At 42.4% G+C, this 18989-nt stretch overlaps 1 protein-coding gene across 1 annotated transcript in view; it reads left to right on the top strand.

Moving 5' to 3' along the window:
- Positions 1-18197, top strand: part of SQLE (squalene epoxidase) — a 23154-nt gene extending 4957 nt beyond the window's left edge. The window contains exons 2-11 of the mRNA XM_015825187.1: positions 2719-2971; positions 6491-6671; positions 8159-8255; positions 9929-10042; positions 10517-10688; positions 11807-11902; positions 13467-13609; positions 13766-13862; positions 15733-15820; positions 17819-18197. Of these exons, the coding sequence (XP_015680673.1) occupies positions 2719-2971; positions 6491-6671; positions 8159-8255; positions 9929-10042; positions 10517-10688; positions 11807-11902; positions 13467-13609; positions 13766-13862; positions 15733-15820; positions 17819-18011 (1434 nt within the window). The 3' untranslated portion in view covers positions 18012-18197. The remainder of the gene's footprint in view (positions 1-2718; positions 2972-6490; positions 6672-8158; positions 8256-9928; positions 10043-10516; positions 10689-11806; positions 11903-13466; positions 13610-13765; positions 13863-15732; positions 15821-17818) is intronic.
- Positions 18198-18989: the final 792 nt, after the last annotated feature.

The raw sequence follows: 18989 nt of genomic DNA, 5'->3' as shown, positions 1-18989 counted from the left end.
TGACCGGTTGGGGTCGCGGCATTAAAAAGGTTGAGAACCACTGTCCTAAACGATGTGGACGACGTACTGCAGAAGCTTATCCTCTGTCTCTTCAGTTTGATGGTCATACGTCTGCGCACAGCTCGAAGTATGAAAGGGGGGATTATGTTGACCCGGACTTAGGGGACAGTAGCAATTGTGAATATGTGCAGATGGCCCCGCTCTCTCTGGCTGCTTGCAGAACCATGAATGCCAGACCATGAAAAGACAGCAAAGGAAACACCCAATATTCTAACTCACCCGGGAACATATGGTACCTTGGGGAAAACACCCAAACCACCCAAAAGGGAACATATTAGCTACTTCTGCTTTCTTCCTTCTTATCTACAGTGTGCCAGCCTTAAAGGGCGAAGTCTTTATCTTATGTGTGTCAGCTTTGCTAGGTGAATTGCTTATGTAATCAAAGTAGGTATAAAAATAAGGCTTTTTCGGTATTTGGGGCTTTTCTCTTTTTAGAGAAGCCCGTCTTTGTTCAGCTGAATAAACACGTAACTCTTGACGGCAACTTCTGGTTTCCTGTATTTTTTATCAAGCAAAACCTCAGAACCTGCATATCATTTTGAGTGTGCCAGTACACTGTACTAATTGGTGAATGGGCAAAAAAAAAAATGTTCGCTTTCAAAGTTGTGTTTGGTTAGAGGTACTGGCTAGCTAGCTAGAACAGTGTGAATATTTTGGAGTAAATGACTTTGCATATGTGATACATTAACTAGATGTGTCAAATTGATGAGTGTGGTGCTCTTACCATTAGCAGGGAATGGTGCATTGGTATGTTTAAACCTGGGAATCTAGTTTGCTTTATCTATCTTAGTAAAAAGTTTTACAAGTAGACCTTGATCTACAACCCTTCGTTCAGCAACTGTTCCATAATTTTTAAAAGTGGGAAGGTCCTGAGAGTGAAATGTTTAAGAAATACTGATTTAGAAAATGTAGGATAAAGCAAAGAGGCTTGAATTTGATTGCTGAGTGTGATAAGTGTTTATATGATGGAAGTAAAGTGTGTTTGAAAATGAAGGAAACAGCAAATGGTTTGATCCTGAGCAGGCAAAAAAAACAAGGATGTATGATGGTCCCTTGGGTATTTATCAGTTAAGTTTAAGAAAACCTTATGATGTTAGAACTGTGCTGGTTGGGAACATGATACATGAATGCAAATAGTGCCATGTGTTGACTGAGAAGCTGAATGATTTACAGCCCATTTGAGACAGAGTGTGTGATGCATAAGAAGCGCAGATTTGAAAATTAATGGAAGATAGTTGTGCTTGACAGCAAAAACAGAGTGAGTCATTGCAAGCTATACACAAATTATAAACAATAGAACAAAACGAAGATCCATTAGAGAAGTGAAGTTTAGAAAAAAAAACAGGAGGCAGAGTACAGTGTTGCTTATGGCTTGGATGGAAGCAAAGGTGGTTTGCAAGATAAAAAGTAGGGGCGTAGTGAATGGCAATATAAACCAGTTTTAGCTGTAGCCCCTTTTATTATCTTAAGCCGTTACTTTCTTTGACTTACTGTTGCTTATTCCTTTCCTTCACTCTGCCTAACATTGCTTATTTGTATGGGAATAGCCCAAGGACTATTTATGTAACTGCATTTATTTGAGAAATACTCATAGGAAGAAATATTTGTAAGATATACCCAGTAATATGTTAGAACTCTGATGTAACCAGTTTACCTAGACTTTGAAATAGAAATGTCTGACAAAACAGTATTTGGAATTATCTGAAACAATCTACTAATCCGAGGGCAGATATTCTAAACACGAAGAGGCCAGAAAACAGAGGGGAAATTTCAAAGAATTTTACTATGCTGTCGTACCGGTGTTCTGAAAAATCTAATTCCTGACCCTTGAATTGTGAGTGTTCAAAATCAGAGACTTCTTGTTATCTCATATTTCATCCCATTTCTTGGCACCCAAATGCCAAAATGGCCTTACACGTGCAATGATGTGGTCCTGCAAATGCTGCATTTAGATCAGAGGTCGCCAACCCTTGGGGCACCAGGGACCATTCCATGGAGAGAGGTTTTTCCACGGACTGGAGGGGGTGTGGTTTTGTGTGCTGCCTGCATCTTGTGGATGGGCTTTGTTTGTGTGGACCTGTTGCTGGCATGCCGCGGCCCGGTACTGGTCCATGGACCAGGGGTTGGGGAACCCTGATTTAGATACTTGCCTCTTTTTATCTGATGCAGGTGCATAAGTCCTTAGGTTGTGGGGTAGATACTGTGGTTATCCAAATGTGTTATGTCCAAAATACCCCTCAAATACAGTTGCTAAGTGTGACATAGAATTTAGATTGCTTTAAACTGAGTGTGACTACTACTACAGCTGTACTGGAAGCACCAAAGCACTTCTGGATTGTGAAAGGGCTGAATGGTTGCCTGGCGGATGCCCAGTTGGGGGTTCCTTTCATGTCATCATTAAGTTGTTTGGCAAAGTGGTATCCATCTGTCTACTCATAGTCACTCACTTTCAAACTGCTGGATTGGCAGGAACTGGAGCATGATGTCACCCCGTCCCACTACAGCAACCAGGTCTCAAATGCGAACCTGCCGATCGCCAGCCCAGCGTCCTAACCATATGAGCCCCTGCGCTCCTACTGAGTGTCACTAAATCTGCTGCATATTGTATGGCAATTGTACTAGCCTAAATGCCTTTGATTTGTCTTCTTTCTGACTTAGGGTATAAGAGGTGTCATTCCTTCACCTGACAATAGAACAGAAACTGATTCAGCTTCAACAGCCACAGTTCAATCTGGTCCAGAAGTGATCATTGTAGGGGCTGGCGTCCTTGGCTCTGCTCTGGCAGCGGTGCTGGCCCGGGATGGAAGGAGAGTGACGGTCATTGAGCGAGATCTGAAGGAACCTGATAGGATTGTTGGAGAACTCTTACAGCCAGGAGGTTATAACACTCTAAAAGATCTGGGCCTTCAAGGTACATTGCCTTTGCTAAACACACTTCTTTCATTCACAGACGTGGGAATAATGCTTTAACTGCAGGTTTTTGAAACTTACTCGGCAGCCTGATTGTCAGCTTTTCTATCTCTGCCTTGTATCCTTCTAATTACAGGTAGTCCTCAACTTATGACCGCAGTTAAGCCCAAAAGTTCTGTGGCTGAGACGTTTATTAAGTGAGTTTTGCCCCATTTTACAACTTTTCTTGCCACAACAGAATCCCTGCACTTGTTAAGTTAGTAATATAGTTGTTAGTAATATAGTTATTATTAAGCGAATTTGGCTTTCCCCCTTGAGTTTGCTTGTCAGAAGGTTGCAAAAGTTGACTACATGACCCTGGCACACTGCAACCGTCATAAATATGAGTCAGTTGCCAAATGTCTGAATTTTGATCACATGACCATGGGAATGCTGCAATGGTCATAAGTGTGAAAAATGGTCATAAGTCAATAATAATAATAATAATAATAATAATAATAATAATAATAATAATAATAACAACAACGACGTTGGAAGGGACCTTGGAGGTCATCGAGTCCAACCCCCTGCTCAGGCAGGCAGGAAACCCTCTACCATTTCAGACAAATGGCTGTCCAGTCTCTTCTTAAAAACTTCCAGTGTTGGAGCATTCACCGCTTCTGGAGGCAGGTTGTTCCACTGGTTAATTGTTCTAACTGTCAGGAAGTTTCTCCTTAGTTCTAGGTTGCTTCTCTCCTTGATTAGTTTCCACCTGTTGCTTCTTGTCCTGCCCTCAGGCGCTTTGGAGAATAGCTTGACTCCCTCTTCTTTGTGGCAGCCCCTGAGATATTGGAACACTGCTATCATGTCCCCCCTCGTCCTTCTCTTCGTTAAACTAGACATACCCAATTCCAGCAGCCTTTCCTTATATGCTTTAGCCTCCAGTCCCCTAATCATCTTTGTTGCTCTTCTCTGTACTCTTTCTAGAGTCTCAGCATCTTTTTTACATCGTGGTGACCAAAACTGGATGCAGTATTCCAAGTGTGGCCTTACCAAGGCACACTTTTTTCAGTGTGTTGCCACACTTTGCCATCACTAAATGAAATGTTGTAAGTCAAGGACTACCTGTATTATAAAAGACAGAAAACAAATAATACCAATACAACTTCTTCTCTGTGTTCTTTGTCCTGTGAACAAAAAACAATTGTACAGCCTACCTTGCCTTAAATTCGTGGCTCAGAATTAACATTGAAAAAAGAAAAAAAAACCATAAGATGAAAAACCAAGCTAGAGAAATCTGCTTGACAGAGGAAAGAGAAGAAACATGGTTGAGATTGTCATTGGACTTGCTTGTTGGATATTGCCCTTAATGCAGATAAGAAAAATGTGTGATTTGGAACCTGAATAGAGTGAATAGAGTTTTATTCATGGTTTTCCTGCCTCATTCGGGACCATTTACCTATAAATATTTAGATAAACATTCCCTGACATCTTTTCTATGCTGTTTCCCCATGATATTGTCTTATTCCCAGGGCACCACTGACACAGTTTAAGTGATCTTTAGCTGTACAAGTGTTAGAGGAATTTCCCAAAACTGTCCAAGAAGAACCTCAAATTTGACTTTTTCACCTATTACCCTGAAGGAAAGTTAAGTGCAATGAGTTGAAATAGGGTATGTCTAGTTTAATGAAGAGAAGGACGAGGGGGGACATGATAGCAGTGCTCCAATATCTCAGGGGCTGCCACAAAGAAGAGGGAGTCAAGCTATTTTCCAAAGCGCCTGAAGGCAGGACAAGAAACAATGGATGGAAACTAATCCAGGAGAGAAGCAACCTAGAACTAAGGAGAAACTTCCTGACAGTTAGAACAATTAACCAGTGGAACAACCTGCCTCCAGAAGCGGTGAATGCTCCAACACTGGACATTTTTAAGAAGAAACTGGACAGCCATTTGTCCAAAATGGTATAGGGTTTCCTGCCTGAGCAGGGGGTTGAACTAGATGACCTCCAAGGTCCCTTCCAACTTTATCATTATTATTATTATTATTATTATTATTATTATTATTATTATTATTATTATTATTATTATTATTATTATTATTATTATTATTATTATAGAGGCAGTAGAGAGACAATAAGGATCAGCAAAGGAAGTACCCTCATACTCAACCAGGTATAGGTAATCCTCGATTTACAATTGGTCGCTTAGTGACCATTCGAAGTTATGATCCACATTTATGACCATTTGCAGTGTCCTGCAGTCATGAGACTGCAAATTATGACTTGATTTTTAACCAAAACCTGACATTTACTTCTCGTTACGAGCAAAAAAAAAACCCTTCCCTTGCAAACAGTAGGTTTGCTTAATGGCCATGTTGTTCACTGAATGACCGCTTCGTTTGTTTAACAATGACCACAAAAAAGGTAATAAAATTGAGCATGGTTACGTGATGACCAGGGTGAGTTATGACTATAATTCCAGGCTCAATTATGGTTGTAAGTTGAGGACTATCTGTATATGCATAACAGTCTAAATTATATACATTTGCTGAACTTTGGACTTAAAACAAATACAGAGAAGAGTAATTGAAATAAAGCACAGTGTTTGGCTAAAATGTACCGAGTTGTTAAGTATATAGTAACCTAAATGCTGAAGGCTGAAGGAAACTGCAAGGAGATCAAAGCAGTCGATCCTAAACGAAATCAACCCTGACTGTCCTTTGGAAGGACAGAGACTGAGACCGAAGCTCAAATACTTTGGCTATCACATGAGAAGAGAGGACTCTTTGGAAAAGACCTTGATGTTGGGAAAGAGGGAAGGCAAAAGGAGAAGGGGACGGCAGAGGAGGAGATGATTAGAGAGTGTCATGGATGCAATGAACATGAGTTTGGGCAGACTCCAAGAGACAGTGGAGGGCAAGGGGGCTTGGCGTGCTATGTTCCGTGGGGCTGCAAAGAGTCGGACATGACTTAGCATCAGAACAACCACCACCAGCACAACATACTGAAACAAAGTTTCCTATTCTTTTCCCTGGGTTGTTCCTGGAGATAATTCCTGCTATTTGCCAGAGCTGCTATGGACACGGCAAACCCAAACTTGGGGACAATAATTCCTTTTTCTAGTTCTCTGGAAATTCCCTATTTCCCCTTTAAAAGAACGATGCTTTTTTTCTAACTAGAAGTGGAAAAAATAGAGAAAATCTCTGGTAAAGCCTATGTGAAAAAAAGCATCTGAACTTGAACTTCATTCAGACCAGAATCCAAATTGGATTCAAACTCAGTCCTGGCTGAGAGGCTGCTGTATATTGGATCCTGGTTTTATATCCTAGGGTGGGCAACTATGGCCATTTAATAATCTGTGGACTTCAACTCCCAGAATTCCTGAGCCAGCCCTGCTGGGCTCAGCAATTTAGGGAGTTGAAATCCACAGTTTGTAAAGCTGCCACAGTTGCCTGCCCCTGGGCTATCCATACCGCCACTCACTGTAGATGTGTGTTCCTCCTCCTAAATCTTCCTCCTTTCTCTATTCATTTGTTTTGTAGATGCTGTGGAAGGTATAGATGCTCATATAATAAATGGCTACATCATTCATAATCTTGAAAACAAGGCAGAGGTTGAGATTCCTTACCCTTGCACAGCAGCTGGGCAAGTACAGAACGGAAAAGCATTTCATCATGGACGTTTCATCATGGGTCTCCGAAGGGCAGCCATGTCAGAACCCAAGTAAGCATAATACTTTAAAATCACAGTATAAGTAGGTTAGGCCACGTGCGCAGTTTGCCTTCTGAAGATGCATCCATCTATTTTTCATTTTAAATGTGTTTTTCTTTTATTCATTGCATTTGTGAATCAACTCTAAATAGTTTGGAGTTAACCAGAACAAGCACTTTTAAACATCAGTTGGATTGGTTTTTATATGTTCTGTCGATTAAATTCCCGGAAGTTAATTCATAAACTTTGTTTTGCTGGTTGAGTCACCCATGTTACAAAACAGGTTATTTCCATTGAAGCCTAATTTGTAACCTGATAACCTGAAAACAAAGAATAAATTCTCTAAATTGAAAGTAAAATAAACCCTTATATCTTGTTTCGTGTAAGTAAGCTGTCAGTCCAGAAAATGGATTGGATTTGAAGAGAGAAATAGGATTCAGAGAGCTGCAGTACATTCCTGGGAAAGATTTGATTTAACATGTTTCTACAGGTGTTATGTAACTGTTCCAAACACTTTGCATCAAAGTTCTCCCTGCAAGTAGCAGTCCTAATATCTAGAAAGGTAACCTTGTTAAATGTGGTGGAAAGAAAAAGTGATTTATAGAAAAATCTTTAGAGGACAGAGGTTGACATACGTTGTCAGAGTAGGGCAGTATTTCTCAAAGTTGGCCATTTTAAAAGTTATGGATTTCAATTCCCAAATTTCCCAGCCATCTGGATAGGGAATTCTGGGAACTGAAGGCAACACATCTTAAAATTGCCAAAATTTAGAAACACGGTCTAGAAGAATGGTATGTTTTGTGCACTATAGGAGGACCTGAATGTCCAGGCTGGGGACACATCATCTTGAAGAAGGTCTATTTAGATCAGACCTGGACATTTTATGGCTTGCAGGCCACATCTGGCCTGTGGGCAGTCCGTGTGGCCTGCAGGGGCAGCAGTGGTTGAGGTGGGGCACCAGGGCAGCATTGGGAGTGGGAATTGATGCAGCATGAGAGGTGGGGCAGGGGGCGGGGCATCAGCAGCAATGGGGGCGGGCTGGAGGCAGCCCTCAACAACTGTTCCAATTTCTCATTGGCCCCATGGGAAAATTAATTGCCCCTCTCTGATTTAGGTGGTTCCTAGAACATACCAACCTGACAGCACATAGTTATTCCCTCAAATTCCTCAAATTTTTCTTAAACTATTTTCTTTCATTGTTGACCATTTTAACATCCTCTTCCTTTTGCTTTATTTTTTCCCTTCAGAAACCTGTTTTCCTTATAATAGCTGTTTTGTCTAAGATTGAATATAATTGCATGTTTTATTAATTATAGAGTACTTTGTATGAAAATGAAAATCATATATGTAGAAAAAGAGTACAGAGAGAGAATTAATGCATTTTTGTGGTTCACAGATTTCCCTGTTCCTAATACAGCAAGTTAAACAGGCCCATTTTAGTTACAACTCAATAAAATGTATACCATGTATGTATTCTTTTAATGTGTTTTTTTTTCCAGTGCAAAATTTATTGAGGGGACGGTGATACAATTGCTTGAAGAAGATGAATGTGTAGCTGGAATTGTATACAAAGATAAAGAAACTGGTGATACAAAGGTGAGATTTTCCAGCAATTCTGGTTATTCCAGTGTTCTAGGATACTGTGTCAGTTTAAAAGAAGTTGCAATTCTTAATTAGATAGCTTATTACAGTGATGGTGAACCTATGACATGCATGTCAAAGGTGACACGCCACAATGGTTTGGGTGACACGCCGGCGTGCACCAGCAGCCAACAATAACAACAATAACGGGTGGAAACTAATCAAGGAGAGAAGCAACCTAGAACTAAAGAGAAACTTCCTGATAGTTAGAACAATTAACCAGTGGAACAACCTGCCTCCAGAAGCGGTGAATGCTCCAACACTGGAAGTTTTTAAGAAGAGACTGGACAGCCATTTGTCAGAAATGGTATAGGGTTTCCTGCCTGAGCAGGGGGTTGGACTAGATGACCTCCAATGTACCTTCCAACTTTACTATTATTATTATTATATTAGTTCTGAAAGCACATCCAATTTGAGCATGATGTTTAGGAGGCCATGTGAGAATTGTGCAGCTTCTGGACTGTGCCGAAGTCCTGTGAGAGGCCTATGTGCTCAAGGAGCTTTCAGACCCTCTGAAAATTGCACATGCATGGGCTTTTGTGCAGTTTTTGGACACTGCAGAGACCGCAAAAGAGCATTCTCTGAAGCCACTTCAAGAACATAAGCCTTGTGCAATCCATTTTGAATTGCAGCCGTGGTACTAGAGCTGGTCGAGGCCTCGGACTCTACTTCGGGCAAAGGCTTGGCACTGTCGCCGAGTACCGCTGTTCAGAGCAGCCTAGAAGGGGAGAAGAGAAAGAATTGTTCTGTTTTGCTTGTGCGTTTGTATGAGACATGCCAAAAAAGTCAGATTAAACATTTTCTGAATTTTTGACAGGGTGAGCCCAAAATGTTTACCATTACTGGCTTAGTAAAATAATAGAAACATAAACCATATTTTGAAGTAGGCTATAGGGTATATAAGTTCCAATGGAATCACAATTGTTAGGGCACTGAGTGTGGATGTCAAGATGTGTGCAAAACGTAGATTGAGGAATATAAAGATTTATGAGAAAATCACGGGTGAGAGGAATTCAGTTTAGAATGAAACATTCAAAAATTATTCACTCGTGTCTGCCTCACATACTTCTTTGCATTTCAGGTTGGCCTGTTAAAACCAATAAGGTACAAGCAGTCTTCAACTTACGACCTTGCCCCCCCCCTTGCAGTCACATGATTGCATTTTGGGCATTAAGCAACTGGCCCACATTTATGGCTGTTTGCAGCATCCTGAAGTCAAACGACTATGATTTATGATGGGTTTTTTTTGGCAAAAAGCACCCATTGCGGAAAAAGGATTTGCTTAATGATTGCCATAAATGCTTAACGACTGCAGAGATATATTTAATGGCCATTGCAAAAAAAAAAAAGTCATAAAATCAGGTATGGTCACATGGTGACCCACTTGACGCCTACCATGACTTGTGACTGTAATTATGGATTCAATTTTAGTCAAAGTTGAGGACTACCTGTAACAGGTTGTGCATTGTGATGATCATCATTCTCATTTGCATATTGAAAAGGAGTGGGGTTGCATTACAAGGTTCTGCAGCCATCTTACCGATTTTGATTTTGGAGTACATTGTCAAACTTTAAATCAACACTGATAATTTAGTCCCTATATTTAGTTCATTTATTTTGTTTCGCAGGAACTCCATGCACCCTTAACGGTGGTTGCTGATGGTCTGTTTTCCAAATTTCGAAAAAATCTTATCTCCAGCAAAGTTAAAGTCTCTTCTCATTTTGTAGGATGCATTTTGAAGGTAAGTGGTTCCATAAAACATGAAGCATAGTATTAAATTTGGATGCTTGCGGTGGATTACCAAAGAATAGTATTTCAGGTGTTCTTATTTCCACCCAACCACACAAATAATTTCTAATAGCATCATAAGTTACTGTTGTTGCCCCTTCGCTTATGCGTTTTCTTTAAAGCATTTTAATCCTGCTCTTCAACCCCAGAGTTTCGCAAGCTGGCTTGCAAAGAGCCATCTTCAGGCATCAGTTGGAAGAAAACCAATTACGATGGGGAGAAAACATACAGCTCAGTGACATGACTTCAGTCTGATGATGGTTGTGGTAGAGCCTGTTGGATCTGAATGTTCAGCCTTGTTGAAAGTCTATGATCCTTGGGGTTATTTGTCAGCTGAAAAGTCCTCATTGCAGTCAAGGTATAGAGCAGGAGGGTGCTGGGAATTCTTTTTTAAATAATGTTTTTTTTTCTTTCTTCATCTATAAAGAATTCTCCTCAGTTTAAAGCCAATTACGCCGAGCTTGTTTTGGGAAATCCTAGCCCAGTGCTTATCTATCAGATTTCTTCCACTGAAACTCGAGTTCTTGTTGACATTGTGGGCGAAATGCCAAAAAATCTTAAGGAATACATGGTTGAAAAGATTTATCCACAGCTACCAGGTAAGAACCCGTGCACGGGGTCTTAAATATTTTTACAGGTAGTCTTTGACTTATGACCACAACGGGGCCAGGAACTTCCATTGTTTCTCAGAGCAGTTGAGTAAGTTGCATCTGATATTACAACCTTTTTTGCTCTGGTTGTTAAAGAAAATCTCTGTGGTCATTAAGCAAATTACGTAGTTGTCAGGTGACTCCATTGATTTTGCATGTTGGAAATCCCCTGGGAAGGTTGCCGTGGTGATCACGGCAACAGTCATAAGTGTGACAGTCACTTGTAAGTCACTTTTTCATTGCCATCGTAACTGAATGTTTGTTAAATGAATGGTCATATGTTGAGGAGTATTTGTATGTCAGTGACTTGGATAGTAATTTAGGCAGTTGTCTTAAAGCAGTGGTGGCGAACCTATGGCACTCAGAGCCCTCTCTGGGCACCCGCGCCATGCCCCGGAGATGGCAACTGTCCCTCTTCAACCAGCCATCTGCTAATTCACTGAGGTCCCATATGGCCGGATGCATGGGTGAGGCCAGCACTCATGCACCCACTGGCCTCTTTGTGCAGCGGCTGATGGTGTCAGGCAGCAGCTGCCTCGGCCCCCACCTCACCTCGCCCTGTGACAATGGCACCCCCGCCCTGCCTTGCCTTGCCTCGCCTCACCCAGCTCACCGCCCCACCTGCCAGAGACCCCCTGGATCTCCCCCAACCCTGCCCGACCCCCACAGGTGTCCCTCCCCACGAGCAACATCGAGGTGATCACGCCCACCTTGGCCACACCTACCCAATCTGCCATGACCACCACAGCCACAGCCACCCAGTGGGCCATGCCCACCTGGCACCCGGCGATAAATAAGTGGGTTTTGGGTTGCAGTTTGGGCACTCGGTCTCTAAAAGGTTCGCCATCACTGTCTTAAAGCAACCTTGGCTACCTTAAGTTTAAGATGTGTGCATCTCCTAAAACTGTGAGAAACTTTGTGTTTTAGCTGAAGCACAAAAGTTGGCGTTGGGTTATCAGGTTATCAGAGATTTTCATTCTGTTAAGTGTATTTTCTACTGAATCTTGGCCCAAGGACAAATATTTTGGAACCCACTGACCACATTTGCCTGTTTGTTTTTTTAACAGAACACATTCAAGAGCCTTTCCTAATAGCAGTACAGAATGAACGTCTGAGAGTCATGCCAGCGAGCTTTTTACCGCCTTGTCCTGTTAATAAAGGAGGTCTGTAAGCAAACCAGAGAAAGCAGAAAACTTCAGTCTTACGCAGGGGTGTCCAACCTTGGCAATTTTTAAGTCTTGTGGACTTCAACTCCCAGAATTCCCCAGCCAGCCATGCTGGGAATTCTGGGAGTTGAAGCCCACAGATCCTAAAGTTGCCAAAGTTGGACACCCCCGGTCTAATGAAAAGCTTGGGAGCATTGAAGAGATTTGTTTTTCCTCTGGCAGAACAGAATGCTTCTTTCTGGTGCCCTTTCAGCCAAGGGGCTCTTTTTAAAGACTTCTAAAAAAAAGGTGATTACGTATATTTGAATCACAAGGTCTGAAACCGGAGCCTACAGAATTATTGGCATATTTCTTTGCACCTCAATCAACCTTTTTGGCCATTGCTAATAACCTTTAGCCTTTAGAGAGCGATTCTGTTTAGAATTAAGTTGGCATCCTCTCTGTATGGACCACAGTAAATGTCGGACTATATTTATTAGTAAGCTACAAGTTGGCTTTTGTTGATTAAAGATGCTTTACACATATGGTAAAGGCAAAGGAGTCCCTGCGTATTAGTACTCCATTAGTTGTTGCCAACTAGGGGGGGGGGGCTCAATCTCCGTTTCAAGGCCATTGAGAACACTGTCTGAAGATATTTTCGTGGTGTTGTGGCCAGCAAGACATCACGGAGCAATGTTACCTTCCCACTGAAGTGGTACCTATTTATCTACTCACATTCACCTGCTTTCAAACTGCTAGGTAGGCAGGAGCTGGGGCTAGGATGTGAGCTCACTCCGTCTCGTGGAGCTCGGGTCTTGAACCTGGACTGCCAGCTTTCCAGCCAACAAGCCCAACGTCTTAACCGCTGAGCCATCACGCTGCTCCCCTTCAGATTCACAGCCATTTACATGAGTTTGATGCAAACTACCATGAATGAGAAACCTGAAACTTTGGGAGAACAGCGTTCCCAAAGTGGAAGCTGTAGCCCACTGTGAAGCTGACAGTTAAGGGGGGGGGGAGGGCTTCAGGTGGTAGAAACCTAAGGAGTTTAAGAGAAAAGTTGAACAGAAGCTGTGTAGCTTCTGTTTCTTTCCCCTACAAGAAGAACCCACTAATGGGTTAGAAGGAAAAATATTTCCCTTGAATCAAACCTGTCAGAAGTCAGAATTTTTGGGAGTCAAAATTGTCACGTCCTCATGGACGAACAGACTAAGTTGAAACTGGGAGGTACCAGGCAAGGACGGGCGTGAGAACTTTGACAACCTAGTCTGATTGGGCAGGAGGACTGAAATAACCCATTGGTGGATTCTTCATCCAGCATGCTGGAGAAGATTTGTAGTATTGGACAATGCTAAGCAATGATGTACTTCGTCATGAATGACATTGCAGTTTAATTGACATTTGGGGGTAGCAGACACCCCCGTCTCCCCATTGAGGATAAAATTGAGGCTTGCTTGTAGTTTTATCCGCCAGTCACTTAACAATTTGCCTGGATGGCTTTAAACAAGCCTTTTGAACATTTAAATCGCATCCCCAAAAGTTCATCTGTGCAGTTTTGATGTTAGGACTCTTTCCCTTTTAGGAGTCGTCCTCCTAGGAGATGCTTACAATATGAGGCACCCTTTGACAGGCGGAGGAATGAGTGTTGCTCTGAATGATATCAAGATCTGGAGATGTTTGCTACAGACCATTCCGGACCTGTATGAAGACTCTGCTCTACTGCAAGTAAGATACATATATTTTTCTTTCAGAATGAATTGATGGTCCCTACGTTTCTTTTATACAATTTCAAGTACGCCTGCTATTTTATATTTGAAATCTTTTGTTTTCATCCGATTTAATAGCAAGTGGAGCAATCTGTTGGAAATTTATTTTTTGCAGGCCAAAAAGACCTTCTACTGGACAAGAAAGAAGTCTCATTCCTTTGTTGTGAATGTTCTTGCTCAGGCGCTTTATGAATTATTTGCTGCAACGGATGGTATGTGCTTGTTCGGAAATGCACTTTCTTTCCAGTCTGGTTCTTCTCCTTCTCTTTAGCATAGTGATTTCTGCTTCGTCCTTGCTTCTCTTCCCGTTGTCTCCTTCGTTCTTGATTGTTTTCAAGTTGCCAAGGTTGAGAGATCAGGTTGATCCTGTCTAATTCCCATCTGATGCATGATATTGGCATTTTTCTCTCAGGCTCCTGCCTCCTACCCAGTCCTCTTTACAGTTAATCAAATAATTATTCACTTCCTGTACACCTACTCATTTTTATGTTGTAAGAAATCTCACTCTCTCTCTATATATATGTCTGTCTGTCTGTCTGTGTATATGTGTGTGTATGTATGTATGTGTGTATATATATACACACACATACACGCACACACACACACAAAGGTAGTCCTTGATGTATGACCAATCTAGCCCAAACGTTTATGTTGCTGAGACATTAGTTAAGTGAATTTTGCCCCATTTTATGACATTTCTTGCCACAGTTGTTAAGCGAATCATATTTATGACAGTTGTTAAGTGAATCTGATTTCCCGATTGACTTTGTCAGGTCACAAAAGGGATCACATGACTTTGGGTCATTGCAGCTGTCATAAATGTGAGCCAGTTGCCAAGTATGCCGAATTTTTATCACATGACCATGGGGATGCTGCAAAAGTTGTAACGGTGAAAAACGGTCGTAAGTTACTTTTTTCAATGCTGTTGTAACTTTGAACAGTTACTAAATGAACTGCTGTAAATCAAGGACTACCTGTATATATATAAATTTGATGAATCTTATTTTCTGGTTGATTACTTATCCTGTCCCATTTCTGGCCACAGAATACTGGACGTCTAGGCTTGGGGCTCAGAACATGGAGGATGACTGCAAAGGGCCGATCCCTGCAGCTCCTGGAGGCTCCGAGCGCGGTTTCTGGTGCTGCTCGGTTTCCCACCCCATACCCGCCAGACTGATCTGGTGGGCAGGATTGCCTTCTGCTTTCCCCATTGCATTGGCGGCTGACGCTGCCCTCCTGAGAGGCAGCACGGTGATTGGACGGCAGCCACGCTACAAATGGGGATAGACCATTCCCCAAACCTCAGCCATCCTCTCCATGGTGAGCTGATGCGAGGCGGCCGGCCAGGCACCAAAGCGCCAATGAAAATCTGTGTGCATGTCTGCCTCTCAGAGGCGTCAAAAACAGCGCTCGGAGTCTCCAGGAGCTGCAGGGATCCACTCACGCCCTTTGCAGTTGTCCTCCTGCAATGCCTCTCTCCCTGTAAGCAATCCGGCTTGCCCAGGGTCAGGTTGGCCATCACGGGAGGCTCATCCCGCATGTGCAGCGGAGCTGGAGGACAGGGATGGGCCACGCTTCCCGCGATGGCCAAGCTGACTCTGGGCAAGCCGGATTGCTTCAGCTGCGAGGAGCCTGGCCTGAGGTTTCCACTGATGAAAAAATAAGACATTCCCCGAAAATAAGCCCTAATGGGTCTTTTGGACCAAAAATAAATGTAAGACCCAGGCTTATTTTCAGGGAAACACGGTAGCACTGATGATGTTACCTAGTTAGGGTAATGAAATGTCCGCAAGAAAACAAGCAAGCTCAGAGAGCACCAAGGACCCCACAGTTCAACCGAACTACGAATATTCTCCTTTGTGTGTTAACGACTGCACACTGCAACGTCTCCCCCAAAGTTGCTGTTGCCGTGATGTCAATTCCATCCGGTAAAGATTTTGTTCCCCTACTTGGGGGGGGGGAGTGTAAGATTTTAAAGGGAATGTTCGAGGCAAATATGCGCTGTCATGCTGCAACTTTTCATTTTCTGATTTGGCCTGGCCTTTCTGCTAAGGTGATATCATGTTCCATTTGTTTTGACAGATTCTCTGCACAAGTTAAGGAGAGCCTGCTTCCTTTATTTCAAGCTTGGGGGCAAGTGTGTGTCTGGTCCAGTTGGATTACTTTCCATGTAAGTTGGGGTAGTTTTTTTTCCTACCCCTCAATGGCGGTTCAACTTGTTATTGGCAGCAATTGTAGTTAGCATAGCCCATGACTTGTCTTAGGAGCCTTTAGAGCAGTGGTTCTCAACCTTTTTAATGCCGCGACCCCAACCGGTCGTAAGTCGAGGACTAAACCGGTCGTAAGTCGAGGACTTTCCCTGCCCGGGAGCGCCATGCATGCATGGTTGCGCCCCCTGCGCCGGCCGAGGCGTAGCTGGCAAGCGGCAGAGACGGAGCAGGCCGACCACCAACTGGCCCAGCCCAAGGGAGGTAAGGCACCCGCCGGAAAAGGGGAAAAAAATGGCTGACAAAAAAAATGGCGGACAAAAAAAATGGCGGACAGCCTTGCTTGGCGACCCCCATGAAATGGTCGATCGACCCCAAATGGGGTCCCGACCCACAGGTTGAGAACCACTGCTTTAGAGAGAGACACATGGAGGGAAATGATAACAATGAGTTTTCTGGCTAGGCAATTACGGTAAACAATCCAAGTTATATACCATATTTTATTTAATCATTATTAAGAGGGTAAATAGCTGTCTTTGGCCATGTCAGAATACAGACAGTTCTCAACTTATGACCAGAATTGGGACTGCAACTTCTGTTGTGAAGTGATGCATTTGTTAAATGAGTCGTATCTGATTTTATGACCATTTTGCTGCGGTTGTTAAGCAAACCCAGCTTCCCCCATTGATTTTGCTTGTTGGAAGCCCCCTGGCGAGGTCACAAATGAGAATCTCATGTGACCCTGGGACACTGCAACCACCCCTAAGCACATGCCTGGATTTTTGGTCGCGTGACTGCAGGGTCACTGCTAGTTTAAGTGCGAGAACTGGTCATAAGGTAACTTTTCCGACACCACCGTAACTTCGAACTGTCATTAAACAAATGACTAGGTCGAGAACTACTTGTATGGAGGTTGAATGAGGTCTTTCCAATTGTTGACTACTTCAGCCTTTTACAATAGCAGCAATTAAATCTAAGATCTTCCACATATAAAATACTAACAATTGAGTGTGGCCTCTTGAAACACCTATATGACCCTGCAGCTCTTGAAAATTTGAGAATTAGCAACTTGGCTTGCTGGCTTACAATTGTAACAAACATGGAATCCTTCTCATCTTTCCTAATGCCTTCTCCTACTGGTGTCCTATGATAGAGCCCTGGTGGCGCAGTGGTTAGAATGCAACACTGCAGGCTACTTCTCCTGACTGCCGGCTGCCAGCAGTTTGGCAATTTGAGTCTCCATCCATCTGAGGTCGTAAAATGAGGACCCAGATTGTTGGGGGCCATATGCTGGCTCTGTAAACCGCTTAGAGAGGGCTGTAAAGCACTGTGAAGCGGTATGTAAGTCTCGGTGCTATTGCTAATTTTGTTGTTTGTGTTTTATTATTTCTGATTTTATCTTATGATTTATGATTTACCACTTTGTTGTTCGTATGTACACAGAGAGCTTTACGCACTGGAGACAAATTTCTTGTGTGTCCAATCACATTTGGCCAATAAAGAATATATTCTATTTTATATTCTGTTCTATAAAAGAAAATAGTAAAGCGAGAAAGAAGAACTGAGCAGGAAAAAGTAGGATTTCAGAAAATTGAAGAATGGAAATGACCAAAATGAGCTTATCGAACAGTCAGAAACTAGTAACTCGTTATACAACTCCTCTATTGAATTATCCTGTATTTTAAAGAAAGTTTATAATGGAAAAGCAGAGAAAACTGACTTAATTGTAAAAAAGTTACATGGATTCTCAGCTTTCTGTGGAAAAGTTTAAAGGGAGAAAAAAGCGATATTAGTCTGCTAAATATGTTTAGTAATTTAAATCTTGTATTTAATTAGTATTTAGTTAAACAGAATATTTAAATTATTCTATTATCAGCGGATGGCCTTTTCATAGTTTCTAGTATTTTGCTCACAAAATATATATCCCTCGTGGTTTATTTCTACCAAATCTTTCTTTACAGTTTGTCTCCAAAGCCCATTGTCCTGATCGGCCATTTCTTTGCCGTCGCCCTCTACGCCATTTACTTTTGTTTCAAATCCGAATCGTGGATCACCAAACCTCGGGCCATTTTCAGCAGCCTCGCAGTGATGTACCGAGCTTGCTCTGTCATATTCCCACTTATATATTCTGAAATGAAATACTTCATCTACTGAATACAGCGGGGCAAAGAGACGGGAAGAGGAACCGCTTGGATTTCTTTGCGTCTTCCCGATGGGCCCGCTCTCTTATTAAGTCGAAAAGACAACAGCAGCAACAAAGCTGTTGGCCTGAGATCTTGCGGTGGCGATTTGAGGTTTATAAGCACATAGATAATCTTGTCAAACAAGGGTATGTTGAAAAACAAAACAAAACACTCTAATCCAAGGGAGAGAGAAGGGAGGTCACAACAGTTACTTCTGAGAGCAAGTGTCTAGCATATTAGGGGAGGGGTCGTTGGCAGATTGCCTTTCCTTGCCCCTCTGATTTTTTGCAGCCAGGACTTACAGAAGAAATTAATGACATTTCTAGAGCCACTGGTCTGAACTATGAGTGTATGTCCAGAGATGACAGCTTAGAGACCTCCCAGACTGCGTGCATTTTCCCCCAGTCCTACAGAATTTGCTTTATTTCCTCCCTCCCTGACCAGCTGCTCTTCTTCTATTTCCTCCTACATTTTTTGGGGAAAAGAAACAGGAGTTTGTTCATCCCCCTAATAGGGACTCACCAACAACGGCAATCATAGTTATCCTGCCAGGAGGCGACAAATCTAAAATGGATGGTGTTGCTTAGGTTGGCACAGTAAACCGAGCATGGGCTACATCGTACTGGTTTAGGCCACAGATAAAACCCAGCTTATTTCAATGACCTTCCAAACCAAATAACACTTTGTAGAGAGAAACTGGAAAACGTATTCTCCCTAGCCTTGCTTTTTTTTTAAAAAAAATGTAGGATTTTATTTTATTTACAGAGGAATGCTTGTTGAGCTTCTACTGTAGCCTGAAATGATACAGCCCAGGGCATGCCCCTCAGGAAGAACTAAGCCAATACTGAGATTTATGTAATGACTGCAAGGAATTGTAGGTGCCTTCATTAGAACTGCCTTATTGTGAAAGGTTAGAACTAGGGAACCTATGGTCCTCAAGGTGTTGTAC

This window comes from Protobothrops mucrosquamatus, unplaced genomic scaffold, assembly GCF_001527695.2.
Source record: "Protobothrops mucrosquamatus isolate PMUCROS unplaced genomic scaffold, P.Mucros_1.0 scaffold2536, whole genome shotgun sequence".
In the NCBI taxonomy this organism is placed as follows: domain Eukaryota; kingdom Metazoa; phylum Chordata; class Lepidosauria; order Squamata; family Viperidae; genus Protobothrops; species Protobothrops mucrosquamatus.
This window is presented reverse-complemented; position numbering and strand designations above follow the sequence as displayed.